Below are 22803 nucleotides of genomic sequence, written 5' to 3' on the forward strand. Positions count from 1 at the left end.
GTGTGTGTGTGTGTGTGTGTGTGTGTGTGTGTGTGTGTTTGTGAGGGTGGGTGGGTGGGTGGGTGGAGTAGGGAGTGGGTTATTGTGTGTGTGTGTGTGTGTGTGTGTGTGTGTGTGTGTGTGTGTGTGTGTGTGTGTGTGTGTGTGTGTGTGTGTGTGTGTGTGTGTGTGTGTGTGTGTGTGTGTGTGTGTGTGTGTGTGTGTGATAAATTGAGGTAAACTATGTGAGCATATGCTGGCTCATGAGTGTTTTTGTCACTGTCAATCCATTTCTGTGTTTTACTATGATGAGGCCCGTTTAGAAGGTGTGTGTTAATGCGTTTGTAGCCACACAACTGCTCATCGCTCTGACTGCCTGGGGGAGATAGCATCTCCTTGTGGTAGAGCCACAAAACAACTGGTCTGGTTGGTCCCTGTTCACTAGTTTTCTAGGTGTCTCACTTGTCTTCCTCTCCTTTCTCTGCAGGATGAGGAGAATGGAAACGGCAATGGAAAAGGTGAGGCTTTTTCATGTGTCATTATGTTTACAAGTTTATGAATCCGTGTTAAAAATGTTTAACGAATATATGCCACGTTTGTGTGTCCCAGGTTGTCAAAGGGGTCGTCTGGAGCCCATGGACACCATCTTTGTAAAGAGTGTGAGGGAGAAAAGCCCTGCACACCAAGCTGGCCTGTGTACAGGGGACAGACTGATAAAGGTGAATGGGGAAAGTGTATTAGGGAAGACCTACTCTCAGGTGATCGCGTTGATCCAGAACAGGTGAGACACACACACGCATACACAGGCAGGCACCTACACACATGTGATATGACACATTATATAATACTTGTTACATAACTTTACACAATGACCCATTGTTTTACTATCTCTCCTCTATCCCTCTTCCAGCGAGAATGTTCTGGAGCTCTGCATCATGCCAAAAGATGAGGATGTGTTGCAGTTGGTAAGTGTGAGTATGAGATTTCTGTTTCTTTCTCTCCTCTCCTCCTTCCCACACATCAAATTATTTATAATCATAGCCCAATAAAAATACAACTCACAATCACAAAGCAATTTGGTTTGGTGAAGAATATTGAGTTAGTAGTAGTATAGACACTCACAAACATTTCATATAATTCCAATGCTGATCTATCCCTACTGGATATACAATAATAACACAATAACACATTTTCATTGTAACACAAATTGAATTGTAATATGTAAAAAAATACATTCCACTCGCCTTTGCTTTCACAAACACCCGACAAGCTAGTTTGGAGTGGATTTTTAGTTCCGAAATACATTTCAAATGTATTGGAAACAGGTTGTCACAAATCATGTCACATGCCATGGAACGCGTTAGAATACCAAACGGAAAGTGTTTATTTTGTGTGAAATACTACTTTGCACCTGCTTTCTACTCTTCTCTATCCCTTGCCTCCCTCTCTATCTCCTTTCTATCCCTTCATTTTTTTATCTCTCATGCTCCCGCTCTCCTCTTCCCTCCCCTACAGGCGTACTCTCAGGATGCCTACCTGAGAGGAAATGAGCCATACACGGGAGGGGCGCAGCATATCCCCGACCCTCCCCCACTCTGCTACCCCCGTGCCAAGCCCGCTTCCACGGCCCCCCTGCCACCCAACCACCAAAGCCCCCTGGACAACTGGCACTGCCGCCCCAGCCCTGTTAACCTAGCATCCCCCTTGGACAACTGCTCTGCCGCGGTTAACTTAACTCAGACCTCCGGCAGGCCCAGGGGTTCGGGAGAAAACGAGGAGGATGTCGGAGGCCATTTTGGCTCCTCGGCAGGACAAGAGGGAGATTGGCGGCCATCTTTGGGGCAGAACCGCGGGCGCTCGTCGTCGGCCGTCAGTGCACTGGATTTCCACTTTGCCAACCACAACGCCGCCATCGCCTCTGCAACCCTGCCCCACATGCCCGCCCGGAAGGGAAGTTTACCGGCTACGCGTGCCCACAGCGACGCCATGTGCCACCAGGCACTGTCGGACTGGTACTACAGCCAGGCAGAGGCGGCTGAGCGCATGTCCCCTCGACACCGGAGCATATCCCAGGATCGGTTAGCCGAGCTGGGGCTGGGCTTAGCGCTGGGGCCTGGTGGCGCTGGAGGTCCTGGGTCTAACTCTATGTCCTCCATGGCTCACAGAGACCACGGCGTTTCCCAAGAAACTCTGCTGCTCCACCACCAGGCAGCAGCCGCCTCCCACGATTCCTATTGGCTGGGAGGCTGGGGGGGAGTGTCCGGGCCAGGGAGCCGTTCGTGCTCGGAAAGCCTGCTGGCGGCGTACGCATCGTACGAACGCAACTACGGGCGCTCGCAGGAGACGCTAGCCCAGGCGGCTGCGCTGGTGTCGCCGCACTGCGAGAGAGCCCCCGCCTGGCCGTCGCAGGGTGCCAAGGAGCAGGACAAGGACTTGGGAAACCACCACACGGTTACAGCCACGACCGCAGCCACACTGGGTAAGCTCCACACGCATGGAGATGTTTAGATGGATAGATAGGCAGGAAGACCTTTGCTGAATAATCTGATCTCCCCATCTCCCTAAAGTGTACACTTACTCACTCCCCTTGTGGATTTAACATATGACATACACCACTCTAACATGCCTTAAAATCCATGAGGGGGGTTTAAGCAAGTGCACGCTTTTAGGAGGAGGGCAAGGAATTGGTATTCAGCCAGTACTTCTCCTGATGTACTCTGCCTATATTATGTCTACCTTTTCCCCACAGCCACAGCCCCCTCCGTTGGTCGGCAGATCCAGCAGCAGCAGGTGGCTGAGCCCCAGACCCAGAGCAGGAGGTTGGAGGAAGAGGAGCTGGTGGGTTACAAGAGCTACAGTCCCTCCTTCTGCCGCAAGGCCGGCCACCTCCTCCAACAGGCCCACTCCTTCAGAGAACCCACCTACATCGGACCCCACCTCAACTGGGCACCCAGTGCCAAAACTAGCCCCTCAGACTGCGAGGGAGGCTGGATAGGAGGGGGGATGGTAGTTCCTCGTCCTTCCTCCACCCCGGCCGTCATCCCTTCTTCGTCGGAGGATGAGAGAGTGCGGCTGGGGGAGGAGAGGGGGGAGTCGAGAGAGACGTTGTCCCCCCTCCCTCTGGGCCAGGAGGTGGTGCTGAGACAGAAGCCCCCTATGGGGCGTCGGACCCCCGTGCACGCCCTCCGTCACCCCCTCTATGCCCTCCCAGTGGATTCGGCCGAGCCCCCCGTCGGGCTGCTGCCCTCCCCAAACACCCCCACTGCAGGGACACCCTCGCCCGTCTGTGGGGGTACCAGAATGGGGGACAGTCTAAGGAGGCCCAACGGTAGCCTGCAACCCCACCACAGCACACCCGACTCCCTGGCCTCTATTCCCTTTATAGGTTAGTAGTTAGTACCCCACCCTACTCTCCAACTTCCGCCTTCCTCCCTTCCCTTTCTTTATGAATAGTTGGGGGGAGGGAATTATACATTTATACCAGGGTTCAATTCAAATTCCAATTTTCTTCAATGAGAATTCAATGAGAATTCAATGAGAACGCCAACTGTGATGTACACTGAGTATACCAAACATTAGGAACACCTTCCTAATATTGAGTTGCACCCACCCTTTTGCCTTCAGAACAGACTCAATTCGTCAGGGCATTGACGAATGTTTCCCACAGTTGTGTCATGTTGGCTGGATGAAACTGTTGAGCGTGAAAAACCCAGCAGCGGTGCAGTTCTTGACACAAACCGGTGCGCCTGGCACTTACTACCATACCCTGTTCAAAGGCAATTACATTTTTTGCCTTGCCCAATCACTCTGAATGGCACACATACACAATCCATGTCTCAATTGTCTCAAGGCTTACAAATTATTCTTTAACCTGTCTCCTCCCCTTCATCTACACTGATTGAAGTGGATTTAACAGGTGACTTGAATAAGGGATCATAGCTTTCACCTGAGTTCACCTGGTCAGTCTATATCATGGAAAGATTAAGTGTTCTTAATGTTTTGCATGCTCAGTGTATACACATATACTGTACTAAATGATATGTTATATGTGTATAACTGAGTAAATGTCTTTGTAACTTGAAACTGTTAGTGCAGTGTATGTGTGTAAGTCTTCTGTGTCCAGAGAAATATAGATTTTTACACACATTTTACCTTCAGTGTGCTTGTGTAGTAACACCTATGTATGTCTCTGGGGAGTGTGTCTGTAACATGACTCTGTCTATCCAGTGGTGTAACTCACTAGTACATTTTGACTTTCCCATAGAAATATGCTATTTTACATAGGAAGTAATACTTATTTATATTATGACTGTCTTCCTCGATGACCCCTAACCTCTGACCTCTAACCCCTGACCCCTCACAGATGACCCCATCAGCCCTAGCGCTGACCTACGTGCCCGCCACGTACCCGCCTGCTCCGTGGTGTCCTCCTCCAGTGCCCCGTGCCCTCTTGTGTCCTCTTTGCCCTGTGCCCTCACCTCTAGTACCACTACTGTCTCCCCTGTCACCCTCTCCTCCTCTACCTCCCCCCTCGTCAAGCTCCGCTCCCAGGACAGCAGTGAGTGTCCCCCATTCTCCTCACCATACCGCCATCACTTCCTTTAGAACGATTTCCCCCGTTTTGGCATGTAGACCTGTTTTCACTTCTACACCGACTGTTGTCGATATCCCCAGTCAATCGATACAGGGTAAGTGCAAAAACAGGTTCACACGTCAAAACAAGGAAAATTGTACTTAAACCTCAAACCCCCTTCAACTGCCCCCCATCCACCTCTATCTCCAGGCTCAATGTGTTCTATGTTTGCTTCTCTTTGACATGTCTAGAATGCCTTCCATTTTGAGCTATCTCACGTCACTGTGTTCTTTTTGCATGTCTTCAATTCCCTCCCTACTGATTCATCTCTCTCTCATCGTGTCCCTCTCTTTTCTTTCTTTCTGAGAAGGCAGTATCAAAAGCCGCCGTTCCTCCTACCTGCTGGCCATTACCACAGAGCGCTCCAAGTCATGTGACGAGGGCCTCAACACCTTCCGGGAGGAAGGCCGTGTCTTCTCGTAAGTTTGGCCCTCTTGTTGTCTGAAGACTATATGTAGAGGTCAAAAAGGTCAGGAGATATGAATATATCTTGTTTTTCTGTGCGGTCAGTCATGCAACATTCTCAAATATCTTACCACAGGAGACTACCAAAAAGGGTCAAGAGCTTTTTCACTGATGGGGTGAGTATTATCTCTTCGCTGTTTCATCTTTTATTTGATCATTATTTTTTGTTTTGTCTGTGTCAGCTTTGGACCAATCACATTAGGACTGTACTTGACTTTGTGATCTGATTGGCTCTGAGCTGTGGTTGTGTGGTGTGATTGGCTGTGTATTCCAGTCTCTGGAGAGTCTGCGTGCTGCAGAGGAGGCGCGGTCGAAACGTCACTCCACCTCCGAGCTGGGGACCATCACCTTCAGTGACGTACGCAAGGACGGCTGGCTTCACTACAAACAGATCCTCACAGAGAAGGGAAAAGTAATACACACACACACTTTTGTTTTACTATCCTTGTGGGGACCAAACAATTGATTCCCATTCAATTAATTCAATTAAAAGTCCAATGATGGTAGTGGCTGCCCATTACTGCTTATCACTTATTAAGCATAATTTATTCACATTACTTTTATTTGATTACTTTATTATTTAATTTCCAAGTCATCATCTCATCTCTATAGAGCTGCCTATGCGGTCTGACAAAATCACTATTTTAGTAGTTCTTCAAAGTAAATAAGGCATACTTTTATGACTGCTGAAAACCAACTATCAATCACTTAGATCATGTATTTTCAGGTAGAGATACTGTACCTCGCGAAGCAGCTGCTCTCTATCCCTCTCGATCATTCATTCTTAGTCTCTTCTCTCTTTCCGTGTCTGCCCCACACTAACCTAATGTAGCAGGCATGAAAGAAACACACAGACCGGACAAATAGGCGTCCAATGGTTTATGGTCATTGTACTTAATTACCACGTTTTCTGCACTAAACTATGTAGAATATTGAGCTCACAGAAAAAACCTGAAAGAAATATAATTTAACTAATTGACCTCTCACACTCTCTCTCTCTCTCTCTCTCCACCAACCACAGAAGGTGGGTGGCGGTATGCGTCCGTGGAAGCGCGTCTTCTCCGTGCTGCGCTCCCACTGCCTTTTGCTCTACAAAGACAAGCGGGAGGCGGTCCTCCATGGAGCGGGGGCGGGACCCGGCCATGGGGAGGACGAGCACCCTCCAATCAGCATCCGCGGCTGCCTGATTGACATTGCCTATAGCGAAACCAAGCGTAAGCACGCTCTGAGGCTGACCACTCAGGACTTCTGTGAGTACCTGTTGCAGGCGGAGGACAGAGATGACATGCTGGGCTGGATCCGGGTGATCAGAGAGAACAGCAAGACAGACAACGAGGTAGGTGGAAACATAGATTATATTAAACTGAGGAAGAGTGCATCATTTAACTGACTTGCCTAGTTAAATAAAGGTTTAAAAAAATGTTTTAGAAGAGTGCATCATAGAGAATAATACTTATATTTTGTTCTGTTAAATTCTGTGGAGGGCCCACTCTCCAGTCTTTCCCCAAGTTTAGGGCCCCCAAAGCAACATTCAGGTCATCTGGCATCAAATTGACAATTGAAACCAATAAAAACTCAATTCTCCTAGCTGAGGGGAGGAACAAAACTAGGCAGGATAGCTTTAAAAAAAAAAAGTAAACATAATATGTAATCAACATAATATACAAAACTGTCTTTTGCTTGTGTTTCAGGAGCTGGGTTTTTCCAGACAAGCGCTCATCAGCAAGAAGCTCAATGACTACAGGAAACAAACGTAAGCTACGCACCCCTAACCACACTCACTTAATTCTAAGCATTTACACACTAAATCCATGTAAACTACTTTTCCCAAATATCAATACACTCTTACAACCTTTATTTTTCCCTTTTTGTTCTTGGCACAAACGCTAGAGTAAATCTTGCCGTCATTACATTTGTCATTATGTTCATGGGCCTTTTGTTGTCTTCTAAATGCCCATACTATCAGGTATCAAGGTAAGACCCAAGTGCAGAAGTAACAATGTTTATTGTAACAACAGGGGCAGGCAAACGACAGGTCAAGGCAGGCAGGGGTCGATAATCTAGAGTTGGAGCAAAGGTACAGGACGCCAGGCAGGTACATGGTCAGGACAGGCAAGGGTCAAAAATCAGGAGGATGAGAAAAAGAGAGGCTGGGAATAGACAGGAGCTGACAGGACAAACGCTGGTAAACTTGACAAACAAGACAAACTGGCACAGACCGACAGAAAACACAGGTATAAATACCCAGAGGATAAGTGGGGAAGATGGGCGACACCTGGAGGGGGTAGAAACAAGCACAAGGACCGGTGAAACAGATCAGGGCGTGACACATACACTATTCCAGCCCTCTCTTTGTCTCCATCCAGTACAACAGGCAATAAGCCAGACACCTCTCCCAGGGCCCATCGCATGATGCCCCCCTTCCTCCTGGCCAAGACAGACAACGCTTTCATAAACCGCTCCTCCAGCAAGGGTGAGTGACACACATATCACAGTCCAATGGCACAAGCATTGCATAAAGGTTCATTAGGCACCAAACGGAAGAAAACAGACTGAAACCTGGAGGGACTACCTGGACTTGTCCAATAATAAACACTGTTTTTCATTTTCCGCTACAAAATGTTAGCTTAGTGCATGATTTTAGGACAGTACCAAGCCATTGCATTTTTTCAGGAGTTTGCTGTACTTAAGGGCTGCTTTGTAAATTGTCTGTGTTCTATTTCTGTTTATCTGTCTGTCTGTTTTAGATGAGAGCAAGGGTCCATGGGGAATCATCATGAAGAAAGCAAAGAAGACAGGCCCCAAGGTGTTTGGAGTGCGACTTGAGGACTGTCAACCTGCTGTTAACAACAAGGTTTGTCGGTTGTCGATCTACTCTGTTCCTCGATCACCATTTACATATTCCCTATCTCTCTTCCCTCTTCTCAATGTGTTCTCAGTGTCTCACATTATCGGGGAATGGGGTGTGTTACCCCATGACATGCAAACACCTCAAGACCAACTGAAAAGCACAATAATGCATAATCCCATTCAGCCATTATCCATTGCTACTTGTATCATATTATCTGGTAATGTGTTGCTATCCCTTTCTCGCTCTCTTGCTCTGCCTCTCATTTGTCTATGAAATAAAAATGTATTAATTACTAACATCCTTCTCTCTGACACTCCTGTCTCCATCACTCCACTCGATCTAATCCTTTCTTTCTTTCTTTCTTTCTTTCTTTCTTTCTCTTCTTTCTTTCTTTCTTTCTTTCTTTCTTTCTTTCTTTCTTTCTTTCTTTCTTTCTTTCTTTCTTTCTTTCTTTCTTTCGCTCTCTCGCTCTTTCGCTCTCTCTCTTTCCCCCTCCATCTACTCTCTCTTTCTCCCCCCTCCCCCAGTTTGTCCCTCTGATTGTGGAGCTGTGCTGTGGGCTGGTGGAGAGCATGGGTCTGGAGTACACTGGCGTCTACAGGGTGCCGGGCAACAATGCCATGGTGTCCAACCTGCAGGAGCAGCTCAACAAGGGCCTGGAGATCAACATTACTGAGGAGGGTGTGTGTGTGTGTGTGTGGTGTGTGTGTGTGTGTGTGTGTGTGTGTGTGTGTGTGTGTGTGTGTGTGTGTGTGTGTGTGTGTGTGTGTGTGTGTGTGTGTGTGTGTGTGTGTGTGTGTGTGTGTGTGTGTGTGTGTGCATTACAACATACTAGAAAGAGAGACAGAGAGTAAGAAGGAGGTGGATGTTAGGTGTGTTTGTGTGATACGAGAAAGGCTGACAGAGTAAGAGAGGGAGCGAGAGAGAGAAATTCAGTCAAAATTAGATATAATATGTGACATGAGGACATTAAATAGCTAAGGAAAGTAAGGAAACTTTGAATATTCATATTTTTCCAGACTTACAGTAAATTTGGCTTTTTACCCTATTTTATAAAATAAACTTTGGTAGTTTTATCATCAAGGTCTAACCTTATTTAGACATGGCAGAGTCAATCATGAATAAAACCAATTAAGAAGTACTTTTATATTAATATAAAAATATATATTTCCATGTAGAGGGAGCCCAAGGGGGGTTTGCACAGCAATGTTCTCAGAGTTTTGTACTTTTCAGTGTAAAATCATTTCTTCACATTTCTTCTTCGGTGAAGAAAGTTTCCAGGATACTCTGTTGGCTTCAAGCTCCAGTGTTTGGGACAGATTTCTGTCCGGCTTTAGCCTGGTGTGGCTCCTGGACTCGAATGGACAGTGGTGGGCAGTATGTGTTTGGTTACTCTGTCGCCAGCTGCGTATGTTGTGTCCCTGAAAGGGGGGATATAAAAATGACTTACAAGGACAACAAAGCTTGCATCAGTAATGAAAAAAAGCTTGCTGTGTGCTCCCCCTATAAGAATTACTAGACATCAACAATCAAACTGTGCAGACATGAAAAGAGCACAGAGATTGTATAATCACACTCAGATGAATGATGAGCATACTGCTTGCTAGTACACTTTATGGTGCTGTATGAATATACTGTATTTCTTTGGCACATTTAATTCTATCACTGAGGCTTGCTCATGGCTGTGGCTGCGTCTGCAGTGGCAGCACGTGATTGCTGGCCCAAGGCCTGGGTGGCCGTCCACTGAGCAGGCATTATGTCAGACACCTGGGTCACGCAGTGAGGGCCGGCAATCAGCTGAGCCAGTTGGTTGCTGAAGTAGTAAGCAGCAAAATTGGTCTGGGCTAGGGCTGTGTCAGCCGGTGACTGTCAAGCAAATAACTGCGGGTCTCACGGTAATTGACCATTAATTAACATAAACATTTAGCATCTCCTGGCTTCCATAGCCTACATGCCGACCTTTGGAACATCTACATTTTTAAAAGTCTAGTAAATCCATTTAATGTGGCCTGCATCATCACAATAAATCCATTATTTATTTTAGACAGTTCTAAAGAAACATGATATGAAGAAAGTGTTGTCTATTTCAGAAGAACAGAATAGCATACTCTGAGTTGTCCATATGTTAGGCCCAGATCTGGCTATGCCATATGGCTGTGGGCTACACTAGTAAATTTAGCAGACAATAATTGCTTTGTTTTTTGCGCAGGCCGTACACACTTCATCAGTCTCTCATTCACAATTTGCCAATCCATGCCTTTTGTGACCAGTGGCCATTGTGCCCTTGGGCTGAATATTATAATTATAATTCCCTTCTCCCGGCTGGGTGCTCCGAATCACTTCTCACCCACAAGGCATCTCAGCTACAAAGTAGGCTACAAGTGAAGACAGACACATTGGGGACACAACTCCGTGCGTCTTTCTTATCGAATTCCGAGGTGCATATTGAAGATGTTAGAAGAACTGTCCACAATTTATTTTTGTCAGCCAACAAGATGAGTAGGCCTAACGAACAGCAAAAGCACTAACCTATGTCAATCTACTATCCCCCATAGTACAGTCATTTTTCAATCAAATTTGAATTACTAATGTCCAAGTCGGATATCAAATCAAATGTATATATATATATATATATAGCCCTTCTTAGATCAGCTGATATCTCAAAGTGCTGTACAGAAACCCAGCCTAAAACCCCAAACAGCAAGCAATGCAGGTGTAGAAGCACGGTGGCTAGGAGAAACTCCCTAGAAAGGCCAAAACTTAGGAAGAAAGCTAGAGAGGAACCAGGCTATGAGGGGTGGCCAGTCCTCTTCTGGCTGTGCCGGGTGGAGATTATAACAGAACATGGCCAAGATGTTCAAATGTTCATAAATGACCAGCATGGTCAAATAATAATAATCACAGTGGTTGTCGAGGGTGCAACAGGTCAGCACCTCAGGAGTAAATGTCAGTTGGCTTTTCATAGCCGATCATTGAGAGTATCTCTACCGCTCCTGCTGTCTCTAGAGAGTTGAAAACAGCAGGTCTGGGACAGGTAGCGCGTCCGGTGAACAGGTCAGGGTTTCATAGCCGCAGGCAGAACAGTTGAAACTGGAGCAGCAGCACGGCCAGGTGGACTGGGGACAGCAAGGAGTCATCATGCCAGGTAGTCCTGAGGCATAGTCCTAGGGCTCAGGTCCTCCGAGAGAGAGAAAGAAAGAATTAGAGAGAGCATACTTCAATTCACACAGGACACCAGATAAGACAGGAGAAATACTCCAGATAAAACAGACTGACCCTAGCCCCCCGACACATAAACTACTACAGCATAAATAATGGAGGCTGAGACAGGAGGGGTCAGGAGACACTGTGGCCCCATCCGATGATACCCCCGGACAGGGCCAAACAGGCTGGATATAACCCCGCCCACTTTGCCAAAGCACAGTCCCCACAACACTAGAGGGATAACTTCAACCACCAACTTACCATCCTGAGACAAGGCCGAGTATAGCCCACAAAGATCTCCGCCACGGCACAACCCATGGGGGGGGCGCCAACCCAGACAGGAAAACCACGTCAGTGACTCAACCCACTAAAGTGATGCACCCCTCCTAGGGACGGCATGGAAGAGCACCAGTAAGCCAGTGACTCAGCCCCTGTAATAGGGTTAGAGGCAGAGAATCCCAGTGGAGACAGGAGAACCGGCCAGGCAGAGACAGCAAGGGCGGTTCGTTGCTCCAGTGCCTTTCCGTTCACCTTCACACTCCTGGGCCAGACTACACTCAATCATAGGACCTACTGAAGAGATGAGTCTTCAATAAAGACTTAAAGGTTGAGACCGAGTCTGCGTCTCTCACATGGGTAGGCAGACCATTCCATAAAAATTGAGCTCTATAGGAGAAAGCCCTGCCTGTCTAAGCTGTTTGCTTAGAAATTCTAGGGACAATTAGGAGGCCTGCGTCTTGTGACTGCAGCGTACGTGTAGGTATGTACGGCAGGACCAAATCGGAAAGATAGGTAGGAGCAAGCCCATGTAATGCTTTGTAGGTTAGCAGTAAAACCTTGAAATCAGCCCTTGCCTTAACAGGAAGTCAGTGTAGAGATGCTAGCACTGGAGTAATATGAACAAATGTTTTGGTTCTAGTCAGGATTCTAGCAGCCGTATTTAGCACTAACTGAAGTTTATTTAGTGCTTTATCCGGGTAGCCGGAAAGTAGAGCATTGCTGTAGTCTAACCTAGAAGTAACAAAAGCATGGATACATTTTTCTGCATCATTTTCTGGACAGAAAATGTCTGATTTTTGCAATGTTACGTAGATGGAAAAAAGCGTCCTTGAAACAGTCTTGATATGTTCGTCAAAAGAGAGATCAGGGTCCAGAGTAACGCCGAGGTCCTTTTATTTTTAGACGACTGTACAACCATCAAGATTAATTGTCAGATTCAACAGAAGATCTCTTTGTTTCTTGGGACCTAGAACAAGCATCTCTGTTTTGTCTGAGTTTAAAAGTAGAAAGTTTGCAGCCATCCACTTCCTTATGTCTGATACACAGGCTTCCAGCGAGGGCAATTTTGGGGCTTCACCATGTTTCATTGAAATGTACAGCTGTGTGTCATCCGCATAGCAGTGAAAGTTAACATTATGTTTTCGAATGACATCCCCAAGAGGTAAAATATATAGTGAAAACAATAGTGGTCCTAAAACGGAACCTTGTGAGGAACACCGAAATTTACAGTTGATTTGTCAGAGGACAAACCATTCACAGAGACAAACTGATATCTTTCCAACAGATAAGATCTAAACCAGGCCAGAACTTGTCCGTGTAGACCAATTTGGGTTTCCAATCTCTCCAAAAGTATGTGGTGATCGATGGTCTAGGAGCACGAGGACAGATGCAGAGCCTCGGTCTGACGCCATTAAAAGGTCATTTACCACCTTCACAAGTGCAGTCTCAGTGCTATGATGGGGTCTAAAACCAGACTGAAGCATTTCGTATACATTGTTTGTCTTCAGGAAGGCAGTGAGTTGCTGCGCAACAGCTTTTTTTTAAATGTTTGAGAGGAATGGGAGATTCGATATAGGCCGATAGTTTTTTATATTTTCTGGGTCAAGGTTTGGCTTTTTCAAGAGAGGCTTTATTACTGCCACTTTTAGTGAGTTTGGTACACATCCGGTGGATAGTGAGCCGTTTATTATGTTCAACATAGGAGGGCCAAGCACAGGAAGCAGCTCTTTCAGTAGTTTAGTTGGAATAGGGTCCAGTATGCAGCTTAAAGGTTTAGAGGCCATGATTATTTTCATCATTGTGTCAAGAGATATAGTACTAAAACACTTGAGTGTCTCCCTTGATCCTAGGTCCTGGCAGAGTTGTGCAGACTCAGGACAACTGAGCTTTGAAGGAATACGCAGATTTAAAGAGGAGTCCGTAATTTGCTTTCTAATGATCATGATCTTTTCCTCAAAGAAGTTAATGAATGTATTACTGCTGAAGTGAAAGCCATCCTCTCTTGGGGAATGCTACTTTTTAGTTAGCTTTGCGACAGTATCAAAAATAAATGTTGGATTGCTCTTATTTTCCTCAATTAAGTTGGAATAATAGGATGATCGAGCAGCAGTGAGGGCTCTTCGATACTACACGGTACTGTCTTTCCAAGCTAGTCGGAAGACTTTCAATTTGGTGTGGCGCCATTTCCGTTCCAATTTTCTGGAAGCTTGCTTCAGAGCTCGGGTATTTTCTATATACCAGGGAGCTAGTTTCTTATGACAAATGTTTTTAGTTTTTAGGGGTGCGACTGCATCTAGGGTATTGTGCAAGGTTAAATTGAGTTCCTAAGTTAGGTGGTTAACTGATTTTTGTCCTCTGACGTCCTTGGGTAGGCAGAGGGAGTCTGGAAGGGCATCAAGGAATCTTTGGGTTGTGTGAGAATTTATAGCTCGACTTTTGATGATCCTCCAGTTGGGGTCTAAAATGGTGGTCTGATAGTCCAGGATTATGAGGAAAAACATTAAGATCCACAACATTTATTCCATGGGACAAAACTAGATCCAGAGTATGACTGTGGCAGTGAGTAGGTCAAAATCCACTGAGTCGATGATGGCTCCAAAAGCCTTTGGAGTGGGTCTGTGGACTTTTCCATGTGAATATTAATGTCACCAAAAATGTGAATATTATTTGCTATGACTACAAGGTCTGATAGGAATTCAGGGAACTCAGTGAGGAACGCGGTATATGGCCCATGAGGCCTGTAAACAGTAGCTATAAAAAGTGATTGGGTAGGCTGCATAGATTTCATGACTAGAAGCTCAAAAGATGAAGGTTTCGAGGTTTCTTTTGTAAATTGAAATTTGCTATCGTAAATGTTAGCAACACCTCCGCCTTTGCGGGATGCGCGGGGGATATGGTCACTAGTGTAATGAGGTGAGGCCTCATTTAACACAGAAAATTCATCAGGCTTAAGCCATGTTTCAGTCAGGCCAATCACATCAAGATTATGATCAGTGATTAGTTCATTGACTGTAACTGCCTTGGAAGTGAGGGATCTAACATTAAGTAGCCCTATTTTGAGATGTGAGGTATCACAATCTCTTTCAATAATGGCAGGAATGGAGGAGGTCTTTATTCTAGTGAGATTGCTAAAGCGAACACCGCCATGGATATGTGATTTACTTGTGGAATGGGAGGCTGGCGGGGGTTGAATTTGGGGTTGGGCAGGGCCATGGCACTGACCATCCTCTGCTTGTACCAGTTGGCCAGGTATTGTTGGCGCTGTGCCTTGCTCTGAGGCGAGGCCAGAGCGGCTTGGTGCACACGATATGGCCATTCATCTCCGTCACAGCCTAGGTGGCCTCGCCTCAGAGCAAGGCAAGAGAGGAACACAAAGCCAAAGCCTTTGCTGCGACTGCCCTCTGTCATTACCTTGTTCTGAATGCAGAAAACTCCTTCCTTAAAATGTGATCATCAAAGGCATCATCCAGGTTCTTTACAAAGTGGTTGATACCTCTGTATCTGGCCTTTTGGGTCAGGCTTCATTTGCCCAAACTTGGGTTTCAGCACAGTCTGGCGCTATGCTTTCTTCTGGGCGCGGCTCATATAGATCCTCCTCCCATGCAGCTCCTTTCTGTTCATCTCATTCACAGCTCTCTGTGTATCCTCATGCCCCTCGAACGCCCTCGACTTCCCGCTATCATCATAAACTTCACACTCACGGTTGATCCATGTTTTTCAAAAAGCTAAATCAGCTTCTCATCGTTCATGTCTCTGCCAAGGTTGTTGACAAACACGTTGTTGAACTCTCTGGTCTTGGCTCCAAGTTCATCTGGCCTCTTGCTCTTTTTGGTCATCCAAGCAACATGCCATTGAGTTTCTCAATGGCTCTAACAGCAGTCTCCTGGGTCTCGTACTGGATATAACCATATCACCTTGGATTTCCCATTCTCGTCACAAACTACCTTGCTAGAGTAGATGTCTCCAAATGCTGAGGTCATACAAATTCTTATTTCCAATGGACTTTTTGTCCAGGTTCTTGATGAAGATGTTTCCCACCCCGCTCTTCCTCAAGGTAAGGTCAGGGTCAGACCTCATGATGCGCAGGTATCTTCCTTCAAGCATATCATTGCTGAACATGAGCAGGGAACGCTCAGCACTGATAAAAGTTAACGTAGGCATAGCCAAGGGAACGATGGGTAACCCGATCTCTTCATACATGGACAGAAAAGATTGGTCCAGCCTCACTAAACATCTCAATTATGTCTGCCTCAGTGATGTTTTGGTAGAGGTCACCAACATACAAGGACTTCATTTTGAAGATTTTGGATCTGATTTACATGTGTTGAGGCTAGTTCAAGAGCACAGAATGACAGGTGAATGAACAGGTGTCATGTGTTGGAACCCCCGGAACTCCTTCGTTTGTGATGTCATAAGTGGTGATGCATCAAATGCAATTCTGATGTGCCATCTTTATTTTATTGCTTCATTGTCGTGTAGTTTACAGGATTTACATTGCAAACAGAAACATTTCAATTTGATTTAAATAAATAAAGAAACAAATAAATAAATGTACCTTAATCTTTATTTTGTAACAGTTTGGGAAGTCAGAGAGAGAGAAAGATAGAAATGTATGATTTGTTGTAACATTACATTACATTACATTACATTTAAGTCATTTAGCAGACGCTCTTATCCAGAGCGACTTACAAATTGGTGCATTCACCTTATGATATCCAGTGGAACAACCACTTTACAATAGTGCATCTAAATCTTTTAAGGGGGGGGGGGGGTTAGAAGGATTACTTTATCCTATCCTAGGTATTCCTTAAAGAGGTGGGGTTTCAGGTGTCTCCGGAAGGTGGTGATTGACTCCGCTGTCCTGGCGTCGTGAGGGAGCTTGTTCCACCATTGGGGTGCCAGAGCAGCGAACAGTTTTGACTGGGCTGAGCGGGAACTGTGCTTCCTCAGAGGTAGGGGGGCCAGCAGGCCAGAGGTGGATGAACGCAGTGCCCTTGTTTGGGTGTAGGGCCTGATCAGACCCTGAAGGTATGGAGGTGCCGTTCCCTTCACAGCTCCGTAGGCAATCACCATGGTCTTGTAGCGGATACGAGCTTCAACTGGAAGCCAGTGGAGAGAGCGGAGGAGCGGGGTGACGTGAGAGAACTTAGGAAGGTTGAACACCAGACGGGTAACATGATGAGGTATCATCCAAGTTCAGTAGCTACATGACTCTGGTTCCCAGAGTAGCCCTCTACATGATCGTCACCAGACTCTTCAGCAACCACCCCCCCAACCACATTCCTCTGATCAAGACATGTTCTGTCCCTCTCCATATTTGGAGGATGCATGCACTCAAAGACTTGACCTCTATCGGTTGACCTAACTATAGCTAGGCTACTCATGATGATGTATTGCTTTTTTTGTTGTTGCTTTTGAAGCGCTTTGAGATTATGAAAAGCGCTATAGAAAGCTAATAAATGATTATGATTAATTATTATTATTACATCTATCCATTGATGCTTCGCGTGTATGTGAAACAAACTTTTTTGCCCGGTGTTAGATTGATTGACAAGTAAAGAAAAAAAGAAAGACAGGAAAGAAAGGTAAACTATAAGATTTGTTCTTCTCGCGTCCACAGAGATGGCAGGACCTGAATGTGATCAGCAGTCTCCTCAAGTCCTTCTTTAGGAAACTCCCAGAACCCCTGTTCACTGATGGTGAGTCCAAACGTAATACGTGTGTGCATGCGTGACTGTATGACTGCTCTGATGACTGTGTGTTTGTTCTCTCTGTGTGTGTTTGTGTGTGAGTGTGTGCTAGTGTGTGTTTTACCCCTACTCACTACCACTTCTGTCTGCAGACAAGTATAATGACTTTATTGATGCCAACCGGCTAGAGGACTCAGGGAACAGGCTGAAGAGCATGAAGAAACTGGTATGTGGCTGAAAAGTATATACTAAAGTATATACTTTAATTTGGGCTTACATTATTTGACCCCTCTCTCTCGTTCTGTCTCCATCCCTCTATTCCTCTGTCTCTCTTTCTCCCTGCATCCATCCCTCTATTCCCCCTCCTTTTGTATATTCTTCACCCCCCCTTCTCTCTCTCTCTCTCTCTCTAAGATCCACGATCTTCCAGACCACTATCACCACACTCTAAAGTTCCTGGTCTGTCATCTGAAGACAGTGGCGGATCACGCCGACAAGAACAAGGTAAGAACTGGTCTCTGGTCTGCTCTTTCAATATGGTCATTTCTTCATATCTACATTAGTTGACTTTACAATTATAACACTGTATATCTCCCTTACCCCTCTTGTCATCTGTATATTTTTTGTTTTCTCGCTCACTCTTTTTATATCCTTACTATTGCACCTGTCTGCATCTCTTCCCTCTTCCTCAACATGTTACTTTCTCTCTCTTCGTCCTTCAATCATTCTGTCCCTGACCTCCTATTTCCCCCCCACTGTTCACTTTCCCTCATTATTCCCTCTCTCTAGATGGAGCCCAGGAACCTGGCTCTAGTGTTTGGTCCCACTCTGGTGCGTACCTCAGAGGACAACATGACCGACATGGTCACCCACATGCCCGACCGCTACAAGATCATCGAGACGCTCATCCTGCATGTAAGAACTGCAGACGTTCACCATCTGATTACTCAGTGGTCAGCTAGGGATCATCAGACCCAGGCATCATTCCAAGGGTCTCCTATCAGTGATTTTGTACATTTAAATTTTTTGTCATTTAGCAGACACACTAACCAGAGCGACTTACCGGAGCAATTAGGGTTAAGTGTAAGTTAGACTGTAAGCTCTCCTTCCAGACTCACATCAAACATCTCCAATCCAAAGTTAAATCTAGAATTGGCTTCCTATTTTGCAACAAAGCATCCTTCACTCATGCTGCCAAACATACCCTCGTAAAACTGACCATACGACTTCGGCGATGTCATTTACAAAATAGCCTCCAATACCCTACTCAATAAACTGGATGCAGTCTATCACAGTGCCATCCATTTTGTCACCAAAGCCCCATATACTACCCACCATTGCAACCTGTACGCTCTCGTTGGTTGGCCCTCGCTTCATACTCCTCGCCAAACCCACTGGCTCCAGGTCATCTACAAGACACTGCTAGGTAAAGTCCCCCCTTATCTCCGCTCACTGGTCACCATAGCAGCACCCACCTGTAGCACGCGCTCCAGCAGGTATATCTCTCTGGTCACCCCCAAAGCCAATTCCTCCTTTGGCCGTCTCTCCTTCCAGTTCTCTGCTGCCAATGACTGGAACGAACTACAAAAATCTCTGAAACTGGAAACACTTATCTCCCTCACTAGCTTTAAGCACCAGCTGTCAGAGCAGCTCACAGATCACTGCACCTGTACATAGCCCATCTATAATTTAGCCCATACAACTACCTCTTCCCCTACTGTATTTATTTATTTACTTATTCTGCTCCTTTGCACCCCATTATTTCTATTTCTACTTTGCACTTTCTTCCATTGCAAATCTACCATTCCAGTGTTTTACTTGCTATATTTTATTTACTTTGTCACCATGGCCTTTTTTGCCTTTACCTCCCTTATCTCACCTCATTTGCTCACATTGTATATAGTCTTATTTTTCTACTGTATTATTGACTGTATGTTTGTTTTACTCCATGTGTAACTCTGTGTTGTTGTATGTGTCGAACTGCTTTGCTTTATCTTGGCCAGGTCGCAATTGTAAATGAGAACTTGTTCTCAACCTGCCTACCTGGTTAAATAAAGGTGAAATAAAAAACTAAAAAAGTGCCTTGCTCAAGGGCACATCGACCTTTCGATTACTGGCCCAACGCTCTTGACCACTAGGCTACCTGCCACCCAGGCTTATACATTAGGAAGGAAGAGACTGAATAGATTTCTGTTAGAAATGACCATGGAAAAGTAACTTGGATAATTTGGGGGACAGTTCCACCACCTACAAATGTTATCTAAATGTAACCCTTGCCCACAATGGTGGGCTAGTTGGCACTGCCTTTACAGGGCACAGGAGGAGAATCTCCATTCATGCCCATCTGAACCAAGGCACCCAGGGTGTGGTTTTGGGCACCTATAGGGTGGGGTTGACCATGGCAGACTGACCTCCCACTCTGTTCCTGGCTACCCAGGTAATACAGTAGTACCATAGCTATAGAGTTCCGTTAGGAGGACCAACCAGTAGAAATAGCCTGTATCCCACATTATGCAGACGAAGGGAACATCAGCAGATTTTTCACTTAGTCAGCTTGGGGTTTTGAACCAGCGACTTTTCGGTTACTGGCCCAACGCTCTTAACCACTAGGCTACCTTGCGCCCTATTGTTACAGTGTTACATTGTAATGACACTCCTATTTCTTTCTCTATTTTTCAGCACGACTGGTTCTTCAGTGATGGAGAGGTGGATAAGGATGAAAAGGTATGTGAATGGGCAAGAAATTCCATAACGACAACCTAAAGAAAAAGTATTTATTAATAATGTGGTCTTCTTATCGGTCTTACTGTATCCGTCCGTCTGTTTACGGTTTATAATAATAATAATAATAAATGTATTTTATATAACGCTTTTCATTGTACAGGTAATCTCAAAGACGCTTAATAACAAAAGTACATGTAGGGCTTGGCCTTTACAATGGTCTTCAACAGCGGCTGGCGTGTCCAGGTCTCATCCAACTATGTGCAGTCCACCAACTCTCTACGATCGTCGTAGAGAGGTGACCAAGATACAGCGTGGCACATGTTCATGATTATTTATTTGAATCAAACAAACCCTCAAACAAAAATAACAAAGGGAAACGAAAGCGCACAGTTCTGTCAGGTACAGAAACAGAAAACAGAAAACAACTACCCACAAACACAGGTGGGAAAGGGCTGCCTAAGTATGGTTCCCAATCAGAGACAACGATAGACAGCTGCCTCTGATTGGAAACCATACCTGGCCAAAACATAGAAATATAATGACATTGAATGCCCACCCCACCCCCTGACCTACCAAAATAGAGAAATAAACCGTCTCTCTCAGGTCAGGGCGTGACACTAGGACAAGCCTACAACAGTATCCACTTCACTATCCACTCTCAGCACTTTCCTCCACCATGCTTTTCTCAGCTCCTCGGATGCCCTGAAACAGGCTTGAGTTGGGGGAATCAGTGGTCACATCCGGGGGGGGACAAGTTAGTATGACAGGTCCGGATCATCAAGTCTGCCCTTGCCATCCCCAGCTTCTCTGCAGACTCCGTGGGTAGATACTCCTCAAACAACATGTAACACAACATGTAACAAAAGCCGGCATCTGATAGATTTTTCTAGGGCGCCAGAGGCTCATTACACTTTAGTTATTGGGATAATCCAACCTTGGAGTGAGAGATCAACTCAAAACTATAAAAAGCCTCTGTGATGTCCAAGCTAGCTAGCCTATGGGTTATCTTGACCAAACTAGCTGACTTGCCGGTCTTATGACACCGTTGAATTGATATTTAAGTGATAATGCCCTAGAAGCCGGTGTTTGGAGGATATATTGGCACGGGTGTTGTTAGGCCAGAGATGAAGTCACTCTCCATCAGATGGCCTGGTCTCCACAATCATCCGACCTCAACCCAATTGAGATGGTTTGGGATGAGTTGGAGAGCAGAGTGAAGGTAAAGCAGCCAACAAGTGCTCAGCATATGTGGGAACTCCTTCAAGACGGTTGGAAAAGCATTCCAGGTGAAGGTGGTTGAGTAAATGCCAAGAGTGTGCAAAGCTGTCATCAAGGTAAAGGGTGGCTACTTTAAAGAATCTCAAATATAAAATATATTTTGATTTGTTTAACACTTCGTTGGTTACTACATGTTTCCATATGTGTTATTACATAGTTCTGATGTCTTATTCTACAATGTAGAAAATAGTAAAAATAAAGAAAAACCCTTGAATGAGTAGGTGTGTCCAAACTTTTGATTGGTACTGTATGTAAAAAAAAAAAAAACGCTGTCAAAAACACATTTACAACTCTCTATCTAGGCGACTTCAAGCCGCCATGGCAACCATGGAACTGTATCTGCCTGTGTCGTTGTGTCTATCCGTTTATCCATCTGTCTATCTGTTAAATCAGTCTTTATGGCTGTCGTTATGTCTGTGGTCATGTCTTTCTTCCTGTCTTTTTCACTTGAATGTCTGTTGTGTTGCTGTGTGTCTGCAGGCCCCTGTGGATATTAAGAGGGATATGCAACCGGTCCCCAACATCGATCACCTGCTCTCCAACATCGGGAGAACAGGGGTGCCTGGAAGTGAGGCTTCAGGTGAGGGGACATGAAATCATAGAAATAGAATTAGAACAAACAAAAGTTGATGCTAGATAGTGAAGAATGCAGAAAATGCCTTTTTGCTAAACTAATGTCCAGAAGCAATCAAGGCACTCTCATTTAGTGAAATGTTTTTGTCACTCTGATTGCGTCACCCTGATAAAGGCCTTTGTAGCCGCAACGTGTCAGTGCATTTTTTATTATTTTTTAATTGTTATTCTTGCTATGCATAAGACGTTTAAAAAAAAAAAAAGGCTTTGGAATTTTTCCACTACATGAGATTGCCTTGATTACTTCTGGACATATTTTGCACAAAGGCTTCTCAGCATTGCTCACTATCCCGCATGAACTTCTGTTTGTTCTATAGTATTTCATCCCATGATTAAAGAGCACCTCATAGGATACAACTATAACCAAAGAAGAGCTCCTCTCCTGTGTGTCTATAGAAATATAATAATTTAATTCTGTAAGTCTGTTTTTCTGCATTTCTATGTTCTAAATGCTTTACATTGTATGGAGGAGGATTGCAGAACTCACCTCAGCTCATCCACCACTAATGTGGAGCACCTAACTCTGGGTTGTGGACTTAATTTGAGCATGATCTTTTATACAGTGTCCTTACTGTAACATTCCCTATAACAATTAACTCGTTTCACACCATGCATTTCAATGAAGATGTCGTCTCTGAAATTCAGTGGACTTTGCTCTTTTCTCTTGCCATTTGCAGTCTGTGGCTGTGCTTTACTATCCTACTATGTTTGGCTTGGTTTCAGCCTGTGTAGGCCTACTGTATACTTACTGTGTTTCCCACTTTCTCTCTCTTTCTGGACCTTTCTGCCCCCATATCCTCCTAGCTGAGCCTGTGGATCAACCTCTTCGGTAGGAGCAGGACTCTACCTCCAACATAGTGTGTGTGTGTGTGTGTGTGTGTGCGTACCTCGTATGTGAGAGAGAGTGTATGTGTCTGTGACATTCTGTTCGTGTAACCTTGGTTTGGAAGCCTATCCACATATATCTATATCTCCATTTCTCTCTCTGGGAGTGATGTCATGAATATTGTGCTGGGATATCTAATGTGCTGTGACTGCCATAGACCCCCATGCTACTTCACTTACGT

At 45.3% G+C, this 22803-nt stretch overlaps 1 protein-coding gene and 1 pseudogene across 1 annotated transcript in view; one reads left to right on the plus strand and one right to left on the minus strand.

The window, feature by feature from the left end:
• The window catches only part of LOC106579110 (rho GTPase-activating protein 23), a 57303-nt gene that overhangs the window by 29736 nt on the left and 4764 nt on the right, over positions 1 to 22803 (plus strand). Inside the window, exons 3-22 of the mRNA XM_082965887.1 lie at positions 467 to 497; positions 589 to 760; positions 890 to 944; positions 1495 to 2458; positions 2729 to 3364; positions 4343 to 4537; positions 4923 to 5031; positions 5154 to 5193; positions 5352 to 5489; positions 6099 to 6413; positions 6769 to 6830; positions 7444 to 7550; positions 7825 to 7931; positions 8456 to 8611; positions 17032 to 17110; positions 17254 to 17327; positions 17516 to 17605; positions 17891 to 18016; positions 19781 to 19825; positions 21584 to 21683. Coding sequence (XP_082822013.1) covers positions 467 to 497; positions 589 to 760; positions 890 to 944; positions 1495 to 2458; positions 2729 to 3364; positions 4343 to 4537; positions 4923 to 5031; positions 5154 to 5193; positions 5352 to 5489; positions 6099 to 6413; positions 6769 to 6830; positions 7444 to 7550; positions 7825 to 7931; positions 8456 to 8611; positions 17032 to 17110; positions 17254 to 17327; positions 17516 to 17605; positions 17891 to 18016; positions 19781 to 19825; positions 21584 to 21683 — 3601 coding nt within the window. The remainder of the gene's footprint in view (positions 1 to 466; positions 498 to 588; positions 761 to 889; positions 945 to 1494; positions 2459 to 2728; positions 3365 to 4342; positions 4538 to 4922; positions 5032 to 5153; positions 5194 to 5351; positions 5490 to 6098; positions 6414 to 6768; positions 6831 to 7443; positions 7551 to 7824; positions 7932 to 8455; positions 8612 to 17031; positions 17111 to 17253; positions 17328 to 17515; positions 17606 to 17890; positions 18017 to 19780; positions 19826 to 21583; positions 21684 to 22803) is intronic.
• LOC106579111 (polyadenylate-binding protein 1 pseudogene) lies at positions 9591 to 15778 on the minus strand (annotated as a pseudogene).

This window comes from Salmo salar, chromosome 19 (genome assembly GCF_965601325.2).
Source record: "Salmo salar chromosome 19, fSalSal1, whole genome shotgun sequence".
Taxonomy (NCBI): Eukaryota; Metazoa; Chordata; class Actinopteri; order Salmoniformes; family Salmonidae; genus Salmo; species Salmo salar.